The sequence below is a fragment of the Ovis aries genome, chromosome 13 (genome assembly GCF_016772045.2).
Source record: "Ovis aries strain OAR_USU_Benz2616 breed Rambouillet chromosome 13, ARS-UI_Ramb_v3.0, whole genome shotgun sequence".
NCBI classification, from domain to species: domain Eukaryota; kingdom Metazoa; phylum Chordata; class Mammalia; order Artiodactyla; family Bovidae; genus Ovis; species Ovis aries.
The window spans coordinates 31,663,301-31,686,636 of record NC_056066.1 but is presented as its reverse complement, the minus strand read 5'-3'; the positions used below and the strand labels follow the sequence as shown (position 1 = coordinate 31,686,636).

Sequence of the window (23,336 nt, the reverse complement as noted above, 5' to 3'; positions counted from 1 at the left end):
ATACTTATTGAACAGCAAGTTTGGGCCAGGAACAGTGCACATTGTATGCGTTAACCCATTTAATCTTTATACCCACCATGTGAGCTGGGTACAATTATACTCATTTTACAAACAAGGAAATGTTTTGCATTAAAACCCAGCCTCTTACTCACCATGTTCATTGTCTATTAACAAAAAATAATTTGATGATATACTTCATAGCTAAACTGCCTGATTTCCAACGTGGAAGCATCGTTTCATAGTTGACACTTCTGTGTAACCTAAAATAACAAAAGTAGCTCTCCAAGCACAGACTCAAGGTTGTAGGACCCAGAGTAGATCTAACCAGGTCTACATCCACTCGGAGCAACCAGCTGAAAGTAGAATCAAAGTTCTGAAAATTGTTTAATCAAGCCATATAGTCATATGGCATGATTTAGAACCAAACACAAACAATATGAGCATTCGTATTGGTTAATTTCATCCTTGAAATGACAGTTTATCTGCTGTTTTTCTGGTCTTCTTGAAAATGACTTGGCCAAGAGACTCAAGAGACTGAATCTGAATTCGAGTTCGACTTTGATCTATGTCAACTCATTAGGATAGAAACAATGGAAACAATGATATATAATAAGTGGGGCAAAAGGAAAATTTTCCTGTGGCTTTTGCTTGATACCAGTAATTAAAAGTGTCTTACTTTGCCTTTCATCACTGCACAGTCTTCCTGCCTGTTGTTTTCATGACTTGGTTCTCCACGAAGCCATTTGGTAAAAGTTACAGGGGTGCCATCACTCCATTCAAAGTACATTTGAATCTTGATGTCGTTTAAGCCAATCCATAACTCATCACTTGGCTCTAAACAGGAAGAAAAGCACAGAAGCAATTTACACAAGGTTTTCTTTCCAAAGATCGAAAGGTTATCAGGAAAGGAAGGCCCCTTCTTTATCAACGACTCCCTTGATGTTACAACTATCATAATATCCCATCCACTTGCATGTTAAATGGATCTAGCTCTGCAGCCTGAGATGTCAATGACCTTTTGTGTTGTCAGTTTTAGTTTAAAATATGTAATGCATTCTTCACATTGTGAAGGTGACTGTACTCTTTTTGTGTGTGTGCTACTGCAGATTTAATCTCCTGAGAGTTGTTAAAATGAAACTGAAGTAGATCTATCATTACCCTCTATTTTGTGAAACTGTTTTTTTGTTATAAATAATTTACTATAATCAGTCAAACTCACGGTGCTGGAAATATGTAGTTTATTTATACATAAATCTATTTGACTACTATTAAATCTTAGTATAATGAAGGTTTTAAAATAAAAACTTTAAAAACCACTTCTATTTTACTAACAAGGTTGTTATCAAGAAAATCTAGGTATTTCTGTTAAAGTTTAATCACTGTAATAGAAGTTAAAATGATCCATACAGTGAGAAGATATATCAACTGAATAAATGGACTCCCTTCACATTTAGCACTTATTAGTCTATAAATAAATGAATCCATCATCACTGTCACCACAAAATACCAGAAAAACCCAAACAAACAAAAGTTAAAATAAAAAACTACCAGGTATAGATATAAAAGGTAATCATTCTGTTCTGAAATTCTATGAAAAGCATCATTGATTTTATCAGGAATTGTAATTCTAAAAGTTCTAAATAGCATAAGCATAAATGGGGTAAAATTGAAGGCCTGCAATCTCACAGCTAAAATCATACAGATTTTCACATTTTTAAAAATTGGAGGCATACACAATTCAACATGTGCTTAAGTTACCTCCCTGGAATTCCATCATGGAAGCTTGATCTATGTTCTTTAAACAGTTAAACAAAATTATTTGTCAACAGATTATAAAGATGTTGTATTTATAGAAGAAAATGAGAAATATGCCACATCTTATAGGAATTTCCCTAAATGGTGTAGTCTCTTCCTCCTAAAAGCTGTCACTCAACTTTGCTTTTGGAGAAGTCCCTGGCTGGCCCATTGTCAGCCCCAGCAGATGTTTCCAGCACTATGAGCATGAATGGCTTTGCCAAGATGATCCCTTTTCCTTTCACTTAATTTGGCAGATCATGATCTGGGAGTAGAAAATATAGGCTCCAAAATGACCTCATGTAACTCCTCAAGGTTTTTAGGTTCAAGATCAATGAAAACCTAAACTCTCAAGTCCCACAATTATAACAGAGTGATAAGAGGGTCCAATAAACATTTTTCTCACTAAACTGTTCTCCCATCTAGCTTTTGTAGTTCATACATACAAACTTGATCGTATAAAAATATATAAGATGTGAGCATAAACTTGTTAGACAAAGTTTTTGTAAATTTGTTAAGTAAACTGTCTTAGTTAATGGAGTCAAAATTTATATGTGTAGGTTCCAACTTATCCACTGTATTTCCATGATTAACATGGAAGATATTGTCTCAACTAGCTTAAAAAGGTTTTCTAGGTTTTTGAGTCAGAAAAAAATTTTTTTCAGAGGTTAAGGAGGGAATTTTTAATTAAAGTGTAGTTGGAAAGTTTGACATTTTAGGAAAAGAAACACTAATTTTAACTTTATTACTTATTTTTTATTAATATTATTTGCATGTTTTGAAAGAAATAAATCTTTATCAATAATAAAAAGGGAAGGTTTCTCCAGTGAAAATTTACTAATCCTCTAGCTGAATTTAAAAGCAATCTTCCTCATCCAAATTCAAAATAACTACAGCAACAATATATAAGGTTCTCCTTTATAATAGACCGTATTATATAAAGTAGAGAAAATTTGCACATTAGCCCTATAGCCTCTTAAACTGTTTTCCACTGACTCACTTGAAAAGTTTATCACCTACTAAAAGCATCATGCCATCTATGTCGTGATATTATCCAGATATCTTGGTTTTGATTACATTATTATTGTGCGTAGTCTAGGTGTTCCAGAGTAATCAAGAAATTTACGAGTTAGTCGAACGTCATCATCACCCTACTAAACTCAGTGAGGTGAGTAGAGGAGGGATTCCATTCAGCCAAGCACTAACAGCAGCAGTGCTGGGGATCTTTTGTACTTGTCGGAGACTAATTTATCTCATCTGTTTGTCCATTGTTTTTTTCTTCTCCCCTACCCCCACTCCTATCAATTTTCATACAGTAAGTGTCAGGAAGCATTCCCAGCATCACCATCATCCATTTCCTCTTGTTTTTCTCTCTGGAAATGAACAGGTCCAGCTATTCAGCAGTCTCATCAGTGGAAGAAGAAAATGATCATCATTTAATCAGCAAGTACCACGGGGTGTCCATCATTATTCTATCCTTCTTCACCCTCCTCCTCTTCAGGATAAGCATTCCCAACTCCTTTATCCACTTTTCAACTGTTTCTGATAGAGCCAATTTTTTAAAAACTGTATAATATGTTAGTTTTCCATATTTTCTACATTTTCTCTGTATCTCTTAGATTATAGTCTTAAAGTGGATATATGAACTACTTCAAAAGATTTAGGCCACTGTCTAACCACTCCAATCAAACATCTTCTTGATTTTTCTGCTCATCATTCTAGCAGCATCAGCTAGATTAACAGAGAAAATAAACTCCAAAGGATGAGATGGTTCATTTAGAGACCTTTCCTGTGAGAGAAAATATCGGCCTTAAAATAGAAAATACCTCCACACACACAAATTCCAATAAGTGAAATATTGTTCACAAATTTAAAGAAGACTGCTCTGAATCCAGGTTTTATACAGAAAAACAATATTTTAAAAGCTATGCATAAGCTGATTCTTTGTTAAAGGAAAAAAATCAAATGTTCTCTCAGTGATAGAAATTCTTTAAGTTACTATGCAATTTTTAAAATTTAGGCATAATTATTATTTGTCACTAAGTTTATTGAATTGTTAATTTGAATTTATCTAGATTATAAAATTTAACATTTATGATTAAATTTTCCAGAGATGGATTGTAAGTCGGGAAGACAAGAGTCAAGCATATTACAGATGGAAGTTCTTACCATAGCCCAGCTGAGAGATAATAAAGTCAAATTCCTCAATGCTGTGGATACTTGCTAGGTCACCACCCTCCTTCCTACATGCTCTTAAGGCATCTCTTTGGATTTTCTTCTCCTCTCTGTAAATCCTGTAACAGTGACCTGCATATGGCCACCACTGACTTGGGCAGTTGGTAGGCACATCACTTTCTAGAAAAACAAAAAGAGTTTGGAAAACACTTTAAAAGAGTTTTAATTGTAACAATATTTTCTATTAATATCATTTTCTATAGTAAACAGTTCATTATTATAGGCAAATACAGCTAATAGTTATTTTTCTGTTTTTTGGCATAGGTATTCACAAAATATAGACAAGAATGTGTTTGATATTAGACTAAAAATGATACGGAAGCCATCTTTCACTATAAAGTGAAGCCAAATGAGAAATCTCTTTTACTTTTCAATTATGTATACAAGGCCACATGAAGATACAATCGATTATCTCTTTTTGTAGTTTATCATCAGCAGACCTGTCCTAACCATGTCCTATAAATATAGATTTCAAGGGGACTTCCCTGGTGGTTCAGTGGTTAAGAATCTGCCTTGCAATGCAGGAGACATGGGTTTGATCCCTGGTTGGGGAACTAAGATCCCACATGCCACGGGGCAACTAAGCCTGTGTGCCACAACTAGACAGTCTGTGCTCTGCAACAAAGATCTTGCATGCTGCAACTGAGACCCAATGCAGTCAAATAAATAAATCTTTCAAAAAAGATTTCAATTTACTTCTATTCTATGGACATTAGGGAGCCATTCATTCCTCAGAGGAGGGCAAAACTCATAATGCAATCAGGAGGAAAATGTGTTGACACAGGGCACAGAATGGGTAGGATGTAGGGGGGTCACCAAGGAGCTTCTGAAACCATGGTAGTGTGAGCTGGCCACCTGTGCCTCTGAACCAACTCACTGCCACTGACTTTCTCCCAAAAGATGACATGTGACATTGCAGAAATCACAAGGATTTCAATTCCAAAGTCTTTCAGCCAAAATCTGAATTTGCCATGAGCAAATCACATCATGTGAACCAAACTATCCATATATATAAAAAATTGTAAATAATATTAATACTAATATTAAACTACCCATCCTTACTGTGTTCTTCTGCACTGGGAAACATTTGAGATAATATGACTATAAATTATAAACATGATAACAATGACGATTTAATCAAATCAGTAATAGTGACCAATATCCTATTTGTTGCTACTAACAGGGTTAAATTTCATAACCTTGATGATTGATACATACATGATATGAACATGTACTATAATAGTAATGAGTGGGGGAAGGGACAGCAACGACATCTGAAGGCAGGAGACTCACTTCATTTGTCCCCATATGTCCTAAAATGACATAGGGCCTGGCACAGAATAAATGCGATGAATATTTGACAGGAAAATAACTGAAGTTATATTTAATACACAAAGCTTATTATTACCATTTTATGGATACTATTTTAGAGAGCAACTGAGCAATATATCCTGCTTAAAGAGGAATTATATTGTCAAATAAATGTCAATCTCTATGTTTAAGTTTGATATGAAATATTCTCAAATGTGCTGCCTTAGTAAAGTTTCAATATAAGGTATCTTTGTTATTTATTTGATGCATTGGTCCAATATTCTCTCAAAGTCTGGGACTGTTTGCATCACCTTTGTATAAGCTCAAGATTTTGTGTACAATCATCATTCAAGTAAATAGCAGTCCTGATATTCAAACACTGTATTATTATAATAGAAAAATGCATATGTTCATTTTTAATTAGAATATAATTGATTTACAATGTTGTGTTTATCTCTGCTATACAACAGTGGGAATCAGCTATATGTATACATACATTCCCTGCCTCTTGGACCTCCCACTACCCTCATCCCATCCCCCAGGTCAGCACAGAGCACCGAACTGAGCTCCGTGTGCTATGCAGTAGCTTCCCACTAGCTATTTCACACATGGTACATGTGTCGGTGCGACTGTCAATCCATCCCACTCTCTCGTTCCCTTCCACCCCATAGCCACAAGTCTGTTCTTTACGTCTGCATTAAAAAATGCATATTTTTAGAAAATATTCCTTCTATACAGTTCCAGTAGTTACCAAGAAAAAAAAAAGTTTAGTTATTTCTCTGGAGCCCTCTGGTGGGATATTTTAATTTTGCTGCCCAAGAAGCTGAAAATAATGCCAGGGTATTCTAAGGGCTTCAAAAACTAAACAGATAAACTTCTAAAATATTAAAAAATATGAGAACAACCAATGAAGAGGGGTTCCCTGGGGCAGCCACAAAAGATGGCTTGTTTCTCTAGAGCAATGCTATCTGATTGAGGCATAATAAAATCCACAAATGGAAGCCACCTATGGAATTCTAAATTTGCTAGTTGCCAAGTCAGGAGGAACAGGTAGCTTTCGTTTTAAATATATCTTATTTAACCCAATATATTCAAAACGTTATCATATAATCAATTAAAAATAATGAGGTAGTTAGCTTTTTTTGTCATGCTATGTCTTGGAAATCCAGTGCATATTTTACACCTATAGCATAACTCTACTGGAACCAGCTGTATTTCGTGTGTTCAGTGATCACATGTGGTTAGAGGCTACTGAGCTGGACAGCACGGCTCCAGAGACCCAGGGATCATGGATGAACAGAGGGGCATTGCAAGGACAAATAGTACAGGAGGTGGAATTCTTGCCCAAGAGGTCATCAACTGCGCGTGCTTCATAATCCTAACTGCTTGTTTTTTCAAACTCAGGCTTATTTGAGTGTATAAATAAGACAGAATGCTAATCCAGGAAGTTCAGAGAAATTTAAAAACTAATGGAAAGTGAAAGTTAACAAGTAAGGCATGTAACCTAGCAGGACTTTATGGAGTCTCCGACAGACCCCTCTCCCGCATCCTCAGCTGTGACTCCTCTCTGAAATATCTAGATAACAGTGTCTTCTGAGTGTTTAATAAGTTGTTTTACAGATGCTAAAACCACCACCAAACGAAAGAAATGAACTACTCGATTATCATGGGCATGTAGCCCTCAGACCTGTTGGTGCCCAAGGATTGATAATATTAACCCCTGTGACCCTGCCCTGATACCTCACCATCAACCAATAAGAGAACTGTACCCGAGCTTATCACACACCCTGCAATCCACCTCCCTTACCTGGCCTTTAAAAATGTTTTGCTGACCTGCTGTATAGCACAGGGGGCTCAGCTCAGCGCTCTGTGATGATCTAGAGGGGTAGGATTGGAGGGGCAGGGGGTTGACAACAGAAAGGAGACTCAGGAGGGATGGGATATATGTATCTATATGGCCAATTCACTTTGTTGTGCAGCAGAAACTAACACAACATTGTAAAGCAATTATACTCCAATGTAAACAAATAAATAAAAATGCTTTGCTGAAACATATTGAGGATTTAAGTGTTTTGCACACTAGCTGCCCTGGGCTCCTTGCTTGTCACCTGCAATAAACACTGCGCTTTCCTTCACAGCAACCTAATGTCAGTAGATTGGCTTTACCGTGCATGGGCTAGCAGACCCAAGTTTGGTTCGGTAACACGCCTCGTAGAGATACAAGAATAATGAACTGAGTGCTCGACAACATAAACAAGTATTCACAAGGAGCACAAGTATTATTAGTATTTCTACCTAATAGGTAGGAAACTATAACTGGAGGGTTAAGGAACAAAGTCAAGTTATAGAATTCTGCCTACTATACCAGGGATGATAAAACCACCATTCTCCTCTTTCCCAAAGTGGCAATTCCAAATCTTCTGAAGGAGAATTATATGAGCTCTTCCAAGAGGGAGGATTATACTATTTATCATATGGAAGGAAGAGAGGAGATCAAATATAAAAATTACTGAAGTCTCTCTAAGGCATGCCCACAGTTATAAGGGTGGACCTGTAAAATATAATCGAACCCAATAATGGGACCTTCATCTATATCCGTTGGCAATCTCTACCACATTTGTATCCATTAAAGTTCCAAACACACCTACACTCTGCTTCAGCAATTCCACTTCTAGGAATAATGAGACACGTGAAACCACATAGGTATAAAATTATTCACTGTAGCCTTGCTTATAATAATAAAAAATTGGAGGTAAACTAAAGCTCCATTAAGAGAGGACTAGTCAAAAAAAATATGGTCTCTTCCTGCAATGGCTAATGTACAACCATAAAAATGAACACAGAAACTATTTATGTACCAGAAGGAATAACACCCAAAATTGTTATTAAGCGACAAAAGTAGAGCAAAGTGTATTATAAGCTGACGAAAATAATTACAAACCTATTTATTTATAGCCTATGAATATCTTTTTCCTCACTGAAAACACATGAATAATAATACCTACCACCTAGGGCAGCTGTGAAGATAAAATTTTTATTAAAAATTACTTACTTATTAAAATTTTTTTATTAGTGGTTTTGCTCCTGCTGGAACACTTGAGAACATTCTGGAAACGTTAGCAACCAACACAAAGACATTTGCAGGAGTATCATTAAGTAAATGATCAACCAAACCTGTCACTGCCAACCGTTAGGACTAGGCTGTCATTTGATCTCTAAATTGTTCTATGTACTTCAGATCAAGTAGATCACTTACCTGAGGGGATAACAAAAGGATTTAAGGTGGTGTTGCCTTTTTTACAAATATAGCCTAGTTTCTGAACACACTGTAGATTCTCCCATTTAGCATTTTTTCCAGGATTAAGTGACACACAGCTTTTTCCTGGTTCTGCTGATGGACTTCCTTTGGAGAAAAACATAAAATTAAATTAGGATTACTCGAGTATGACAAGTAGATAGTCCCTCACAACCTCATGTGTTTATCCTTGGCATTTAGTGGATCCCCATTTTTTTTTGCTACATATTCACAAAGAAATATTGACTGCCTACAGAGCAAAACTTATGTTGGATACTATTTGTTTTTCCGTTGTTGGATCATCCCAGTACTTAAAATGTTGATTATACAAGTTTATTTCTTTGGTTTTTTCAAGACTTTTTTTGATGTGGATCATCTTTAAAGTTCTTATTGAATTTGTTACAATATTGCTTCTGTTTTATATTTTGTTTTTTGTTTTTGTTTTTTTTTTTAATTTTTGGCTGCAAGGCACATGGGATCCCAACTGTCTAAGCAGGGACTGAACCTGCACCCCATACACTGGAAGGCAAAATCCCAACCACTGGCCCAAGGAAGCTTCAGTAAGTTTACTTCTTTGAAATAACTTTTCCCCCCAACGAGATCAAATAATAAAGCTAAATCTTAAACCATGAACAATTTTCACACTGGGCTATTTTATGTATGAAAGTTAAAGTGTGAAAGTATTAGTCACTCAGTTGTGTCTGACTCTTTGCAATCCCAGGACTGCAGCCTGCCAGAATCCCCTGTCCATGCAATTTTTCCAGGCAAGAATACTGGAGTGGGTTGCCATTTCTTATTCCAGGAGATCTTCCTAACCCAAGGATTGAACCCAGGTCTCCTGCACTGCAGGTGGACTCTTTACCATCTGAACCACCAGGGAAGCCCCTCATTTTATGTATGATAGGGGGTGAATAACAAGAGTTTCTTGTGTGGATCACAACAAATTGGAAAATTCTTAAAGAGATAGGAATACCAGACCACCTGACCTGCCTCTCAAGAAACCTGTATCCAGGTCAGAAAGCAACAGTTAGAACGGGACATGGAACAACTTCCCTATTCCTTCCAAACAGGGAAAGGAATAAGTCAAGGCTGTATATTGTCACCCTGCTTATTTAACTTATATGCAGAGTACATCATGAGAAACCTGGGCTGGATGAAGCACAAGCTGGAATCAAGACTGCTTGGAGAAATATCAATAAGCTCAGATATGGCAGAAAGCAAAGAACTAAAGTGCCTCTTGATGAAAGTGAAAGAGGAATGAAAAAGTTGGCTTAAAACTCAACATCCAGAAAACTAAGATCATGACATCTGGTCCCATCACTTCCAGACTTTTTTTCGGGGGGCTCCAAAATCACTGCAGATGGTGACTGCAGCCAGGAAACTAAAAGATGCTTGTTCCTTGGAAGAAAAGTTATGACCAACCTAGACTGCATATTAAAAAGCAGAGATATTACTTTGCCAACAAAGGTCCATCTAGTCAAAGCTATGGTTTTTCCAGTAGTCATGTATGGATGTGAGAGTTGGGCTATAAAGAAAGTTGAGCGCCAAAGAATTGATGCTTTTGAACTGTGGTGTTGGAGAAGATTCTTGAGAGTCCCTTGGACTGCAGGTAGATCCAACCTGTCCATCCTAAAGGGAATCAGTCCTGAATATTCATTGGAAGGACTGATGCTGAAGGTGAAACTCCAATACTTTGGCCACCTGATGAGAAGTACTGACTCATTTGAAAAGACCCTAATGCTGGGAAATATTGAGGGCAGGAGGAGAAGGGGACAACACAGGCTGAGATGGTTGGATGGCATCACCGACTAAATAGACATAAGTTTGAGTAAACTCCAGGAGTTGGTGATGGACAGGGAGGCCTGGCATGCTGCAGTCCCTGGGGGTCGCAAAGAGTTGGATATGACTGAGCGATTGAACTGACTGATGAACACAATATTTCAAACTAGTCATATTCTACATAGTCTATACCCTTCCAAAAACCTAAGTCAAGCTAACTGTGAGGACCAGCTTAGAAACTACCTGGACATGGGAAAATTTTCTACAGTTAGAAAGAAGTGGCAGGAAAGATGGCAATAGGAGGAGAAAGAGAGAAGAATGTCACCAAAAATGCAAGTCTGTGGGGAGGACAAACAATATTAAAATACACTGGAGTTTGGAACAGAGAATTGTTTACTGTAGGACCAGGTAAGAGGATAGGTGTCTCATGCCCCCAAGAACCCCAAAGATACTGAAGTCCCCGCTTAGTCCATCAGTCATGTCCAACTCTTTGCGACCCCATGGACTGTAGCCCACCAGGGTCCTCTGTCTGTGGGATTCTCCAGGTAAGGGATCTCCAACCCAGGGACTGAACCCACATGTATTGCATTGCAGGCAGGTTCTTTACTGTCTGAGCCATCAGGAAAGCAAATCTGTACCAAACGAATGTTATTCTCTGTCCTGATAGAAAAAAAGGCACAACTCTGACTCTCCAAGGTCCCAGTCCTGGATAAGAAGAGGCAGAGCTCAGTTGATGGCTCCCTCAGGGCCAGGTCCCCCGACTCTGCCCAGCTGTCATCTCTGAAGGGAGCCAGGTGTCCAGCCCAACTGGCCCTCAGGCTCCTCAGGCCACCCAAAGAGGGGAGACCAGGTCCCACAGACTGTGACCCAGGCAGACTGCCATCACCTCGAGGTCACAGAGGCAGGAATGGGGAGAGGTTCATCGCTGCCTCAAGGCCCAGGCCAAGGCTAGTGGCTGGCCTTGGTGGGGGCTCTGGAGCCCAGCAAGACACAGCCCCCAGCCCTTCTGGCCAAGGCCAAGTGAGTTGAGGGTCTCAGGCAGAAGACTGGGATCCATCTCAGACCACCACTCCACTATTGTCTCAATCTCCTCACTGTCGTTTCTTGATGGTTGGTTGCTTGTGGGCAGGGCCCACTACAGCACCAACCAATGACTGAGCAGGACCACTAATGGTTGCTCTTTGACAGTTGGTTGCCAGTGGGAAGATTTCACTGAGGCACTGACCAATGGCTGAGCAGGACCTGTTGCCTGGTTACAGACTGGTAATGATGCGCAGCAATGGCTGCTGTGCTAAGGGCTGTGCTTCTCTGCATGCACTTACAGGAAGAGCTGCTAGAAGTAGCAATGTGTGTTCAGTTGCTTCAGTCATGTCCATCTCTTTGTGACCCCATGGACTGTAGCCCATCAGGCTCCTCTGTCTGTGGGATTCTCCAGGCAAGAACACTGTAGTGGGTTGCCACACCCTCCTTCAGGGGATCTTACCCACCCAGGGACCAAGCCTGCATCTCCTGTAACTCTGCAATGCAGGTGGATTCTTTAGCTAAGCCAACTACTTTTAGGGAAGCCTAGAAGTAGTAACATGCCACCCTAAATGTTGACAAAGTATTCCCAAGAGCTCAGACTCTCTCCCAAGATTTTAAACTCAGCCTATTGAAGAATATTTTTAACAGCTAAGAAGGAAATGGCAACCCACTCCAGTGTTCTTGCCTGGAGAATCCCAGGGACGGTGGAGCCAGGTAGGCTGCCATCTGTGGGGTCGCACAGAGTCGGACATGACTGAAGCGACTTAGCAGCAGCAGCAGCAACCTCTCATCCCACTACTTACTTCAGTTCAGTTCAGTCACTCAGTCTTGTCCAGCTCTGTGACCCCATGAATCGCAGCACGCCAGGCCTTCCTGTCCATCACCAACTCCCGGAGTTCACTCAAACTCACATCCATCGAGTTGGTGATGCCATCCAGCTATCTCATCCTCTGTTGTCCCCTTCTCCTCCTGCCCCCAATCCCTCCCAGCATCAGTCTTTTCCAATGAGTCAACTCTTCGCATGAGGTGGCCAAAGTACTGGAGTTTAAGCTTTAGCATCATTCCTTCCAAAGACTACCCAGGACTAATCTCCTTTAGAATGGACTGGTTGGATCTCCTTGCAGTCCAAGGGACTCATTGCTTACTAGGAAATGATTAAAAAACCAGGTCAAGTCAGCTTGGCTAGTGCACTTGATACAAGGATCAATACCCACATTTCTCATGCTTTTCTATCACTTTAATATATGATTTTAAAACCAGGACTCGAAAAGCTAGCTGCAGCTCACAAGAGAAGACAGGGTGATGAGCCACACTTTGTTTATGACTGCTTAGTGACTTCTGACATGTATACAAACTGGGTCTGGGCCACACTTTCCCTTCCTGCAAGATGGAATCACATTACCTGCTCCATAAAACCTTTGCCAAAAGTGTTTGGAAGTTGCTTGAATAGCACAGAAAGAAAAAACTGTTAGTGATGAGGATAAACCTTTTTAAATGTGTTGGTATTATGGCCAAAGTTCCACTATAACTGAACTACCAGATAACGTATCAGTACTAGCAAGAAACTTTCAAGAAACAATATTTTACAGCTAGTAGTAATTAACTAATATATAAACTATTGAATCATAGTATATAGCTATTTACCAATAGAACACCAATACCAACTTTAATATATCAATTATTTGTCTTAAATGGTTACTATAGTTACTTATCTGCATTCACACTTCCATGTCATTTGTATAAAATCTTGTTACTTAAAATGTAGATGCATTTTAATAGATGTATTACTTCAGAAGTACTAAACTGAATGCTGATTAAACAATTTATACAATTAACCACTTCTTTTTTTTTCTTTTTCTTTTTTTTATTATTATTATTTTTTTTATTTTAAAATCTTTAATTCTTACATGCGTTCCCAAACATGAACCCCCCTCCCACCTCCCTCCCCATAACATCTCTCTGGGTTATCCCCATGCACCAGCTCCAAGCATGCTGTCTCCTGCATCAGACATAGACTGGCGATTCAATTCTTACATGATAGTATACATGTTAGAATGCCATTCTCCCAAATCATCCCACCCTCTCCCTCTCCCTCTGAGTCCAAAAGTCCATTAATATCCCACAAGGTTTCTAATTTTTGTTTTAAGAAACTCTCATTTCAGAAGGTGATTTGATCTCAAACCTACTTCTCAGGAATTTGGTTTAGTAAGAAAGGACATCTCTTTTCTCATTAACTTTCCAATTTTATTCCTCACTGTCACCAAAGTTAACCCCTCAATTTTCTCACTCAACTCTTAGAATGCAAGTGGTTAAATCTAACAATAATTGTTACTTCAAACTGAGTAATAAAATGATCTAATAATCTATAACAATTAAGCAGCAAAGAATAAACTCTAATCCTCCAATAAATAATTATTATTTTCCAATCATCTGACTGAGTCAACTGGAAGTCTACAATTTAATTTGACTGAGTCAGGAGGCAGACAAATCAAATTCTCACTCATAAAAAAAGCACATCTTATATTCCCCTGCAGCAACGTTTACTTCCCATATCCAGAGGTGAGCAGAGCTAATGCTAATGACAGACTTGTGACCGTCGGGCACTGAAGCAATACACTGAAAGTCAAATTTCAGAGTAAAATCTAATCAGTTTAAATCAACGTATCTCCTCTAAAAAATCCCCTCTGACGTATTAGCATATTCCAAATATTACCTACTTATTTCAAAGCTCTTCTTTTTCTTTTCAATATCATAAGACTGTAACATGGAAAGTAGAGAGTTTAATCCTCTAAGCCAAATGCAAAAATCATTCAATGGCTTTAAAAAGAACTCTAATCATATGAAAAAATAACACACCAGTATTTTCCATCACAGAAATGATAAATAGACATGACACATCCTTTCCCACACCTACTGCAGATGTCACTAATCCTTATCTGCACACTTTCCTAATAAATCAAGATTAGTACAGGATGGAGTGTGGGTTGGGAGTTTAGAATCATACTCAGTAGAGAATGCCTCAGAGGTCCCCAGCCTCGGGGATCTAATGCCTGATGATCTGAGGTTGGGCTGATATAACAACAACAGAAGTAAAGTTCACAGTAAATGTAATGTTCTTGAATGACCCCAAAACCATCACTCCTCCTTCTTGGTCCATGGGAGAACTGTCTTCCACATAACAAGTCCCTGGTGTCAAAAAGGCTGAGGACCACTGCCTCAGGAAGTGACTAACAAAGGTTGGTATTGGTGGATAAGATGGAAGACTTTTTGTCATCACTGGTCCTTTGGTTTCTCAGAATAGTTGCTGTATATGTAATTGCATCTTTATCATTTGTCTCTTTTTATATTCTGTTACTACTCTGTCAAAGCTATGGTTTTTCCAGTAGTCATGTATGGATGTGAGAGTTGAACTGTAAGAAAAGCTGAGCGCCAAAGAATTGATGCTTTTGAATTGTGGTGTTGGAGAAGACTCCTGAGAGTCTTCTTGGACAGCAAGGAGAACAAACTAGTCTCTCCTAAAGGAAATCAGTCCTGAATATTCATTGGAAGGACTGATGCTGCAGCTGAAACTCCAATACTTTGGCCTCCTGATGGGAAGAACTGACTCATTTGAAAAGACCCTGATGCTGGGAAAGACTGAAGGTGGGAGGAAAAGGGGATGACAGAAGATGAGAAGGTTGGATGGCATCACCAACCCAATGGACATGAGTTTGAGTAAACTTCAGGAGTTGGAGATAGACAGGGAAGCCTGGCATGCTGCAGTCCATGGGGTCACAAAGAGTCGGACATGACTGAGCAACTGAACTAAACTGAACCTCTATGTTATGACATTGAAGAAATTAGTGCAGAGCCTTCTCTGTCCTTCAAAAAACTGGAAAGCTATTGCAGGCTTGATTGTCCCCTGTGTTTTTTGACAACTAAACTACAAATTGTTAATAAAATTGTTCATGAATGATAATGCTAGTATGGAACGTTACAACCTGTGACTGGAATTATTTTTAATCCAACTCTATGTGATTAAAAACAGGAGAAAATGGTGTTAGCGTAGACTTTCAGATCATGATAACGATAACAGAAATATGGCAAATATCTCATGGCTCAAGATAATGAGAAATTCTCCAGCCCCAAATAATTTAAATTTCTTAAATTCATAGTGTGTGTGTGTAGATGTAAATAAATATGCATAAATTATTTGAATATAATATGTAGCATTATATATTATATAATATCTCATAAATATAAAATCAAATATTTGAATATAATACCTAGAGAATCAAGGATACTCTGAGAATATATACTTTGAGTCCTGTATTGATTTGTGCAATAATCCTTCCAGACAAGTCCTTTCCCCAGAAAGCTGGAATATCCTTATAATTTTAGTGTATTCAAATCTAGCTGGCAGGTTTCAAAGCAAGGTGAGAAATGGACTGCATTTAATGAAGTCTCCCAATTATGCCCTTCATGATCTACATGTGAGCTGATGGAGATCTCCAAGGTACCAAGATAAATTAAATGTACATGAATTCAACCAGCTTAATCCCACTGAGTTAACCAGACGAGCTTAATCCTACCTGGTAACCAGTTCAAATATCGGAACGGACTGCCCCCACTCCACTGCCATCCACTGTTGAAATTTAGACTGTTTAGTCCAATCCAGAGTCCTGAAGTCAGAGAATTGGTTAAACCTATATGACGGAAGCAAAACAAAAACAAAACTGTTACTCAGAAAAGATGGTGAAATAAAATTCAGAATTAAGTCCTTGAATCAAAATGTATTAGAAAGAAGTCATGAAAATCATGCCTTGCAAATCTCCTCTGAGTATCCTAACAACCTAAAAGCAAGTACAACTGTTACCTCCACTGGCAGGAAGAGAAGCTAAGGTAAGAACATAGATAAACAAGGAATATTCTTGTTGGGAGTCTAACTCAGATATGACCAGGCCTCAGCCCCCATCATGTTGATGACTATTTATTACAGGATCATGTGAACATGCTTCTAATTTGGAGAAGACTCTCTTAGACTATCATCAAACTAAAACACGTTTAGTACATTTTTGAGAAAAAATAAGATTGATTTTGTATAAAAGTCACCATTTCCTATCATGAGAAGCTGAATACACATTTCAATCCATCACTCTAATTACCCTGCCCTCATATTTTAGAACTTACTCTCAGAATCTTTTATTGATATTTTTTTATTTTTATTTTTATTTTAATTTACAATACTGTATTGGTTTTGCCATACATGGACTGAATCCGCCATGGGTGTACATGAGTTCCCAATCCTGAACCCCCCTCCCACCTCTCTCCCCATATCATCTCTCTGGGGCAAACCAATTTTTTCCTCATGAAGAAGATGATTAAAATCTAAACACTAAGTGCTTGTTCTCCTACAAACAATGTCTTATTTAGGTAGTTGCCCGTACGTGCTTACTTGCTTCAGTCCTGTCCGACTCTTGTGACCGCATGGACTGTAGCCGGCCAGGCTCCTTTGTCCATGGGATTCTCTAGGCAAGAATACTGGAGTGAGTTGCCATGCCCTCCTCCAGGGGATCTTCCCAATCCAGGGACCAAACCCAGGTCTCCTGGGTCTCCTGCACTGCAGGCAGATTCTTTACCACTGATCCACTGGGGAAGCCCATTTAGGCAGTTAATAAATCCTAATTACAACTTTTCAAAGTCTGTGCTCAGCTTGAGATGGAATAAAAAGCAAAACAGAAGCAACATGGACCTCAGCCCTCCTATATTAAACAACTCTAACCTTTTACTTATAACTTAAAAACATTAGATCTGTTGTTCTCTATATATTTTTTAGTTGATTAAAGAGTTAATGATAAAGAAAACTATCCTTCATCTTGAATAAAATACCAACCAGAAGTATCTGAAAACATATTTGGTAAACATAAATAGACCACTCTATCTTTACTGCTCCCCAGAGGATATATTCCACAGCCAAATCTTTCCAATGGTGAGAATAACCACTTACTATATTCAGGGCTCCGTTTTTGTTCATTTTTAATCCTCACAGTCTCTGGTTAGGTACTGCCATCTCCACTGTATGGATGAGGAATCTTACACTCAAAGAGTTTAGATGTCACATGCAGAGCTGAAATTTAAACCTAGGTTCCTATGACATCTCATCCCAGACTCTATCGACCCCATAGACTGTAGTCTACCAGGCTACTCCGTCCGTGGGATTCTCCAGGCAAGAATACTGGAGTGGGTTGCCATTTCCTTCTCCACAGGATCTTCCTGACCCAGGGATCGAATGGAAGTCTCCCATGTTGCGGGCAGATGCTTTACCCTCTGAGCCACCAGGGAAGCCCTATAGTTCTATATAGTTCTATATGGTTCTAACCAACTAGGCTATCCAAATTCACTCACTTACCCCAATTTTTCATTAGTGTATATACACACATTCATGTGACAATGTGACAAATTCAAATGAATGGAGATTACAGTGACTCCATGCCCCAAACATATTTCACATTTTTTGCAATTTCATATCCCATAAAAGCACAGACCATGTTCTTAGAGAACACTGGCCTGAATTCTGTTCTTCATTTATTCAGCATCTAGCAGAGAAATACTTGCAAAGGAGGAACCCCCTTGAGGATATTGAGCAGGGTGATATTGATTAGGTAGGTTGATGCTTAATGAACTAAACTGGATTCAATACTGGAGTTATCTACTAAAAAGTAAACCCTATTGTGTTATTGTGTGATTTCTTTAAATAAAGTAATAAAAATGGGATGAAATTAAATACTGGCATGTAAAAAAATCAATGAAAGTTAATTCAGATTCACTTGTCTTTATCAAAGGTTCTAGAAAAAGAAGTCTGAGTTAGCATGGCTCTTGCACATAGGTACTTTATATATAGGTTTCCTAAGTGGCTCATTGGTAAAGAATACATCTGCCAATGCAGGAGACTTGGGTTCGATTCCTGAGTCGGGAAGATCCCCTGGAGAAGGAAATGGCAACCCAATCCAGTATTCTTGCCTGGAGAATCTCATGGACAGAGGAGCCTGGAAGCCTGCAGTCCATGGAGTCACAAAGAGTTGGACACGACTAAGCAACTGAGCATGAGCACTTCATACATCTTGGAAATATCTAGTCCAATGCTTTCATTTTACAGATGGAGAACACGGAGGGCAGAGAGGATAAGAAACTTGTGAGAGTGAGACAGAGGATCAGGCCTGGCACCCAGGGATTACTTCAATGTTTTCAGTGGGTTCAAACTGTTTAAATTAAATTTGCCTGTCAGTTTCTAAGGAAACCAACAAAAACTGCCATCTCACCTCATTCATGTAAACAAATAATTTATAAGGTGTCAGGAGGATATGCCTGTTTACTGGTATGTACCTTAGAAATGTCACTCTCGGATCAGTGTCGTATTGATACTATATTTTACATTAATTATTCTATCAAATACTATCAAACAATGGATTTTTCATAAATTATTTTCTTATTGGAATATAGTTGACATACAATATTATGTTAATTTCAGGTATACTACATAGCGATTTGACATTGCATAATTATGAAATGGTCACCACAATAAAGCTTAGTAACCATCGGTGCCCATACAAAGTTATTACAATATAATTGACCATATTCCTTGTATTATATCCCCATGACTTTGAAATATAACTGGAAGTTTGTACCTCTCAATCTCCTTTATTGCACCTACTCCCCAACCAGCCTCCCTTCTGGCAACTACCCATTTGCCCTCTGCATCTATGCATCTGTTCTCACTTTGTTATGTTTCATAGATTCCATATGTAAGTGACATCATTAGTTATTAATCTGTGTCTGACATGTCATTTAGTATAATACCTTCTAGAACTAACCATGTTGTCTCAAATGGCAATTTTTCACTTTTTATGACTAATATTTCACTGTGTGTGTATATATACCACATCTTCTTTGTCCATTTCTCTGTCAGTGGGTACTTAAGTTGCATCCATATCTTGGCTATTATAAATAATGCTGGAAAGAACACTAAAGTGTGTATGTCTTTCTGAATGAGCTTTTGCTTTTTTTTTTTTTTCCAGGTAAATAATCAGAAGTAAACACAGCACAGCACACAGCAAAATTGCTGGATCATATGGCAGTTCTAGTTTTAATTTTTTGAGGAACTTCCATACTGTTCTCCATAATGGCTGCACCAATTTACATTTCCACCAACAGCACATGATGGTTCCCTTTTTGTCCACATCTTTGCCAGCATTTGTTATTGTCTTTTTGATAACAGCCACTGTAACAGGTGTGAAGTGGTACCTCATGTTGGTTGTGATTTGCATTTCCCTGATGATTAATGATGCTGAACATCTTTTCACATGTATGTTTTCTTTGAGAAAATGTCTAAAATCAAGTTTCAACTTTTGTCATGCTTTGGGGGGTGTTTTGATGTTAGGTTATATGAAATTTTCATACTTGTTGGATATAGTTATTCCCCTGGTATTTTTAAAAACTTTAAAGAAGTATATCTAAGTTTTCAAAACTAATAAGTTTTAAAAGGAACTGTAGGAAGAAATAAATTAGACTTTTCCTGAGATTGCTTAATTAAATTGCTATGTTTAGCATAATGAGAAAAGATAATAACTCTTTTAGAGAATTACCTGTTCCCTGACACTCCTCATCTACTCTAGAACTTGTAGGCTTGTCTTGAAAAATTAAGTCATACTTCTTAAAATAGGGCCTAACCCTGAGTATATGACCAATAAATATAATCTATTGCTATTATTACCATTATCCTTAATATTATTCTGGGCTTCCCTCATAGCTCAGTTGGTAAAGAATCTTCTTGCAATGCAGGAGACCCAGGTTCAATTCCTGGGTTGGGAAGATCCTCTGGAGAAGGAATCGGCAACCCACTCCAGTGTTCTTGCTTGGATAATCCCATGGACAGAAGAGCATGGCAGGCTGCAGTCCATGGGATTGCAAAGAGTCAGACACTTAGCAACTAAAACTACCACTCCATGCTGAATTAGAGCTGACAAAAAGTGCAACTGACAAATTTCAAACTCTGTGTTAAACATGTCACTTAAACCTGATGAGTATTTTCCATAATTTTTTCTCTAACCTGTTTGTAATTTCATAAAGAAGATTACCAAATGTTTTTAGTATTATTACACAAAGCATCAATTCCACATGCTAAACTTTTTAATGTTTAATTTTCATGTATGCATTGTCTGAAATGGTTAATACCTACTTTTGAACTTAGTTATAAGACATAGTAATGTCCAATATTACACCATATTTTTCTTTTCTATACTGTGGTCCGATGTGTTCTCCAGCTACCACCATAGGAAACTGGCAAAAACAATCAGAGTAAACAAGCCAATTTCACTTCCTGTATCTTATTTCAGTTCTGCAAATCCTAATCATGCACATACATAGTTTAAATCAGTTTCAAGAACTGAAGATTCAATTGAGTGTCCCAACATTTTTGAGGGCAGAAGTAGAAGAGACGATGAAGTGACGATGGGTAATGTAAGAATTGGCTGCTGGGCAGAAGCTGTTAGCCCAGCAGATAATGTGAAATCAGATTGCCAGTTTACTAGAATAAATTTACTAGAACAAGGGGCTGTTGACATCTAAATTAAGAATTCTCCTTCGTGCCCTGGGGACCATCAGATGTTTGCTTATTTTGTGAGTGAGACCTGGGCAAAGTGTAATGGAAAGACAGAGCTGAATTCCAATTCAGTTATTTTCTGAACATCTGGGATAAGGCAAAATTCCTAACTCATCCTTCCTTCTCTTACTTCACCTATAAAGTGAAGACAATAATTCTTATTTACCAGGTTAGCATCAGCTTTAGAAATAAAGCTGTGTCTGACACACAAAAACTGTTCAATAAATAATAGCTGATTTGATCTCAGAGTCATGAAAGAGGCTTATACTTTTTTGTCAAATGAAATTTACTCTTAAAATTTCTCACGTAAAACAAATCATATTTTATTTTAAAAGTATAACTATTGTATTTGTGGCTTCCAAAAAATTTTAGTGATCCTCTTCCCAGAATGGAGTGAATGACAATCCCCCACTCACACCTTCATTTTCTAGAGTATTCGCCAATTTATGCCAATAAATTCCAAATGTCATGAATATTTTCTTTCCAGAAAAACAAAAGTCTGTATTAATTTTTAAATTCTCCCTCAGACTCCTTTTGTCCCCTCATGCTTGGTATTTCTGACTTAAGGCAAAGAGGGAGGGACTTCCCTGGTGGTACAAAGGTTAAGATTCCCTGCTTCTAGTGCAGAGAGGCATGGGTTTGATCTTTTGTCAGGGAACTAAGATCCCACATGCTGTGTGGTATGGCTAAAAATTTAAAAAAAAAAAAAAAAAAACACGAAAAGGCAGGAAATACTACACATCCCATTCGAGAAGTCATTCTTACCCGGATTTCAATTCAAATTTGCTGACTGAAATTCCAGAGGCTTGGATGAGATTCAACTAAGTATCTGAGGTGAACTCTGCCTCAAAATCTCTTTGGTCTTGTTTGCTCCCCTGAGGACACAATAATAGCTCTTGCTGATTAGGGAAGCATTTCCTGCAGCCAGCGCCTGATAGCAGAGCTGGAGCCGGAAACGTGGAAGTGAGTGGAGGGCTGGGCAGTGATGCTGTCCTGCCCACGTGGCCCCTTTGCTCTAAGCAGCTGGAAAGAGAGTCCAAAAGTAACCTGTGCTCTGTCCCTTCACTTCTGGAAAGCCAGAAAACATGCAAAACTCAGAAGAGTCAAGATAACACAACACACAAACAGATCCATTAAAAAAAAAAAAAAAAAAAGCCAAGTGAAACCATTTCAACTGATAGAGTTTTCTCTCACCCATGCAAGCCAGCACACATCACACCAGGATTGCCTCAGCTCATCATTTCTCTTCCTTCATCATCTACATAAATATCATCTATCTCTGTCTGTTTTCCTCTTCTCCTTATCTCAATACATGGTTATAAACATTGATCTCTCTGTACTTTGTCCCAACACTACATACAAAGGCCCCAAAGACCAACACAGACTAGGACAACACCCCCAGTGAGGTCACTGCTTTTCTGTCTTCAATTTCCTTAATAATGCCGGAAAGAAAATGGCGGCTGCAGTTACACTAATAGGAAAAATGTTATACTTGGTGTTTTCAAAGTTATACTTGGTGCCTAACTATTGCAACAAAGCTTTCATTACAGTGGAGCCAGTTTTCATGATTTAGTCGTCAGAAATGGGCAAGAAGTAGAAAAATCTTTCTTAATAATGCCTTGTATATTTCACAAAGTTGTACTAAAATATAATGCATGTTACATTTTTTTCTACCTAAAATAGGATGCAACCAACATCTTCAAATTCAGTTTAAAAACAGTAACTTATAGGAGAAATGTGTTTCAGTTGATGGAGATATCATCCAAAAAGAGTTGGAGAAAGCAAAGTCCTAGATAATGAGGTAAGGCTGGGGACAACTCTGTCCCCTAAACCAGGTAACACACACTTTCTCCCTTAACAGATGATGTCACTGCAGCATAGAAGCCTCAGGTTTTACCCCTAAGGTCCCCCAGCTTCACAGATGCGGGGTTCAGGCAGTCAGGCTCCTAAGTCTGTGCCCTATACCTCTGAGCTCTGCTGCCTGCTGTCCAGGCAGATGGAATCGGTAGGCATGTTTGACACAGCATGTTTGACACATGTTTGACATGTTTGACAATGCTATATGTTGAATATAGCATTTTACCAAGTGTGGTCCTCATCCACTTGCCCCAGAATCACCTGGAAAATTGATCATATGAAGATTCCTGGGCTCCCACATTACACCTACTAATCTACATTCTCTGGGGTGTGCACCCAGGCAGCTTCACTTTAACAAAGTTCCCTAGTAACAGATAAGCAACTTCACGCTTAAGAACCACTGTC

General features: G+C 38.4%; 1 protein-coding gene across 1 annotated transcript in view; it reads right to left on the bottom strand.

The window, feature by feature from the left end:
• MRC1 (mannose receptor C-type 1) overlaps window positions 1-23,336 on the bottom strand; it is a 111,703-nt gene that overhangs the window by 62,637 nt on the left and 25,730 nt on the right. Inside the window, 4 exon segments of the mRNA NM_001197180.1 lie at window positions 677-834; window positions 3,964-4,149; window positions 8,597-8,743; window positions 16,009-16,122. Coding sequence (NP_001184109.1) covers window positions 677-834; window positions 3,964-4,149; window positions 8,597-8,743; window positions 16,009-16,122 — 605 coding nt within the window.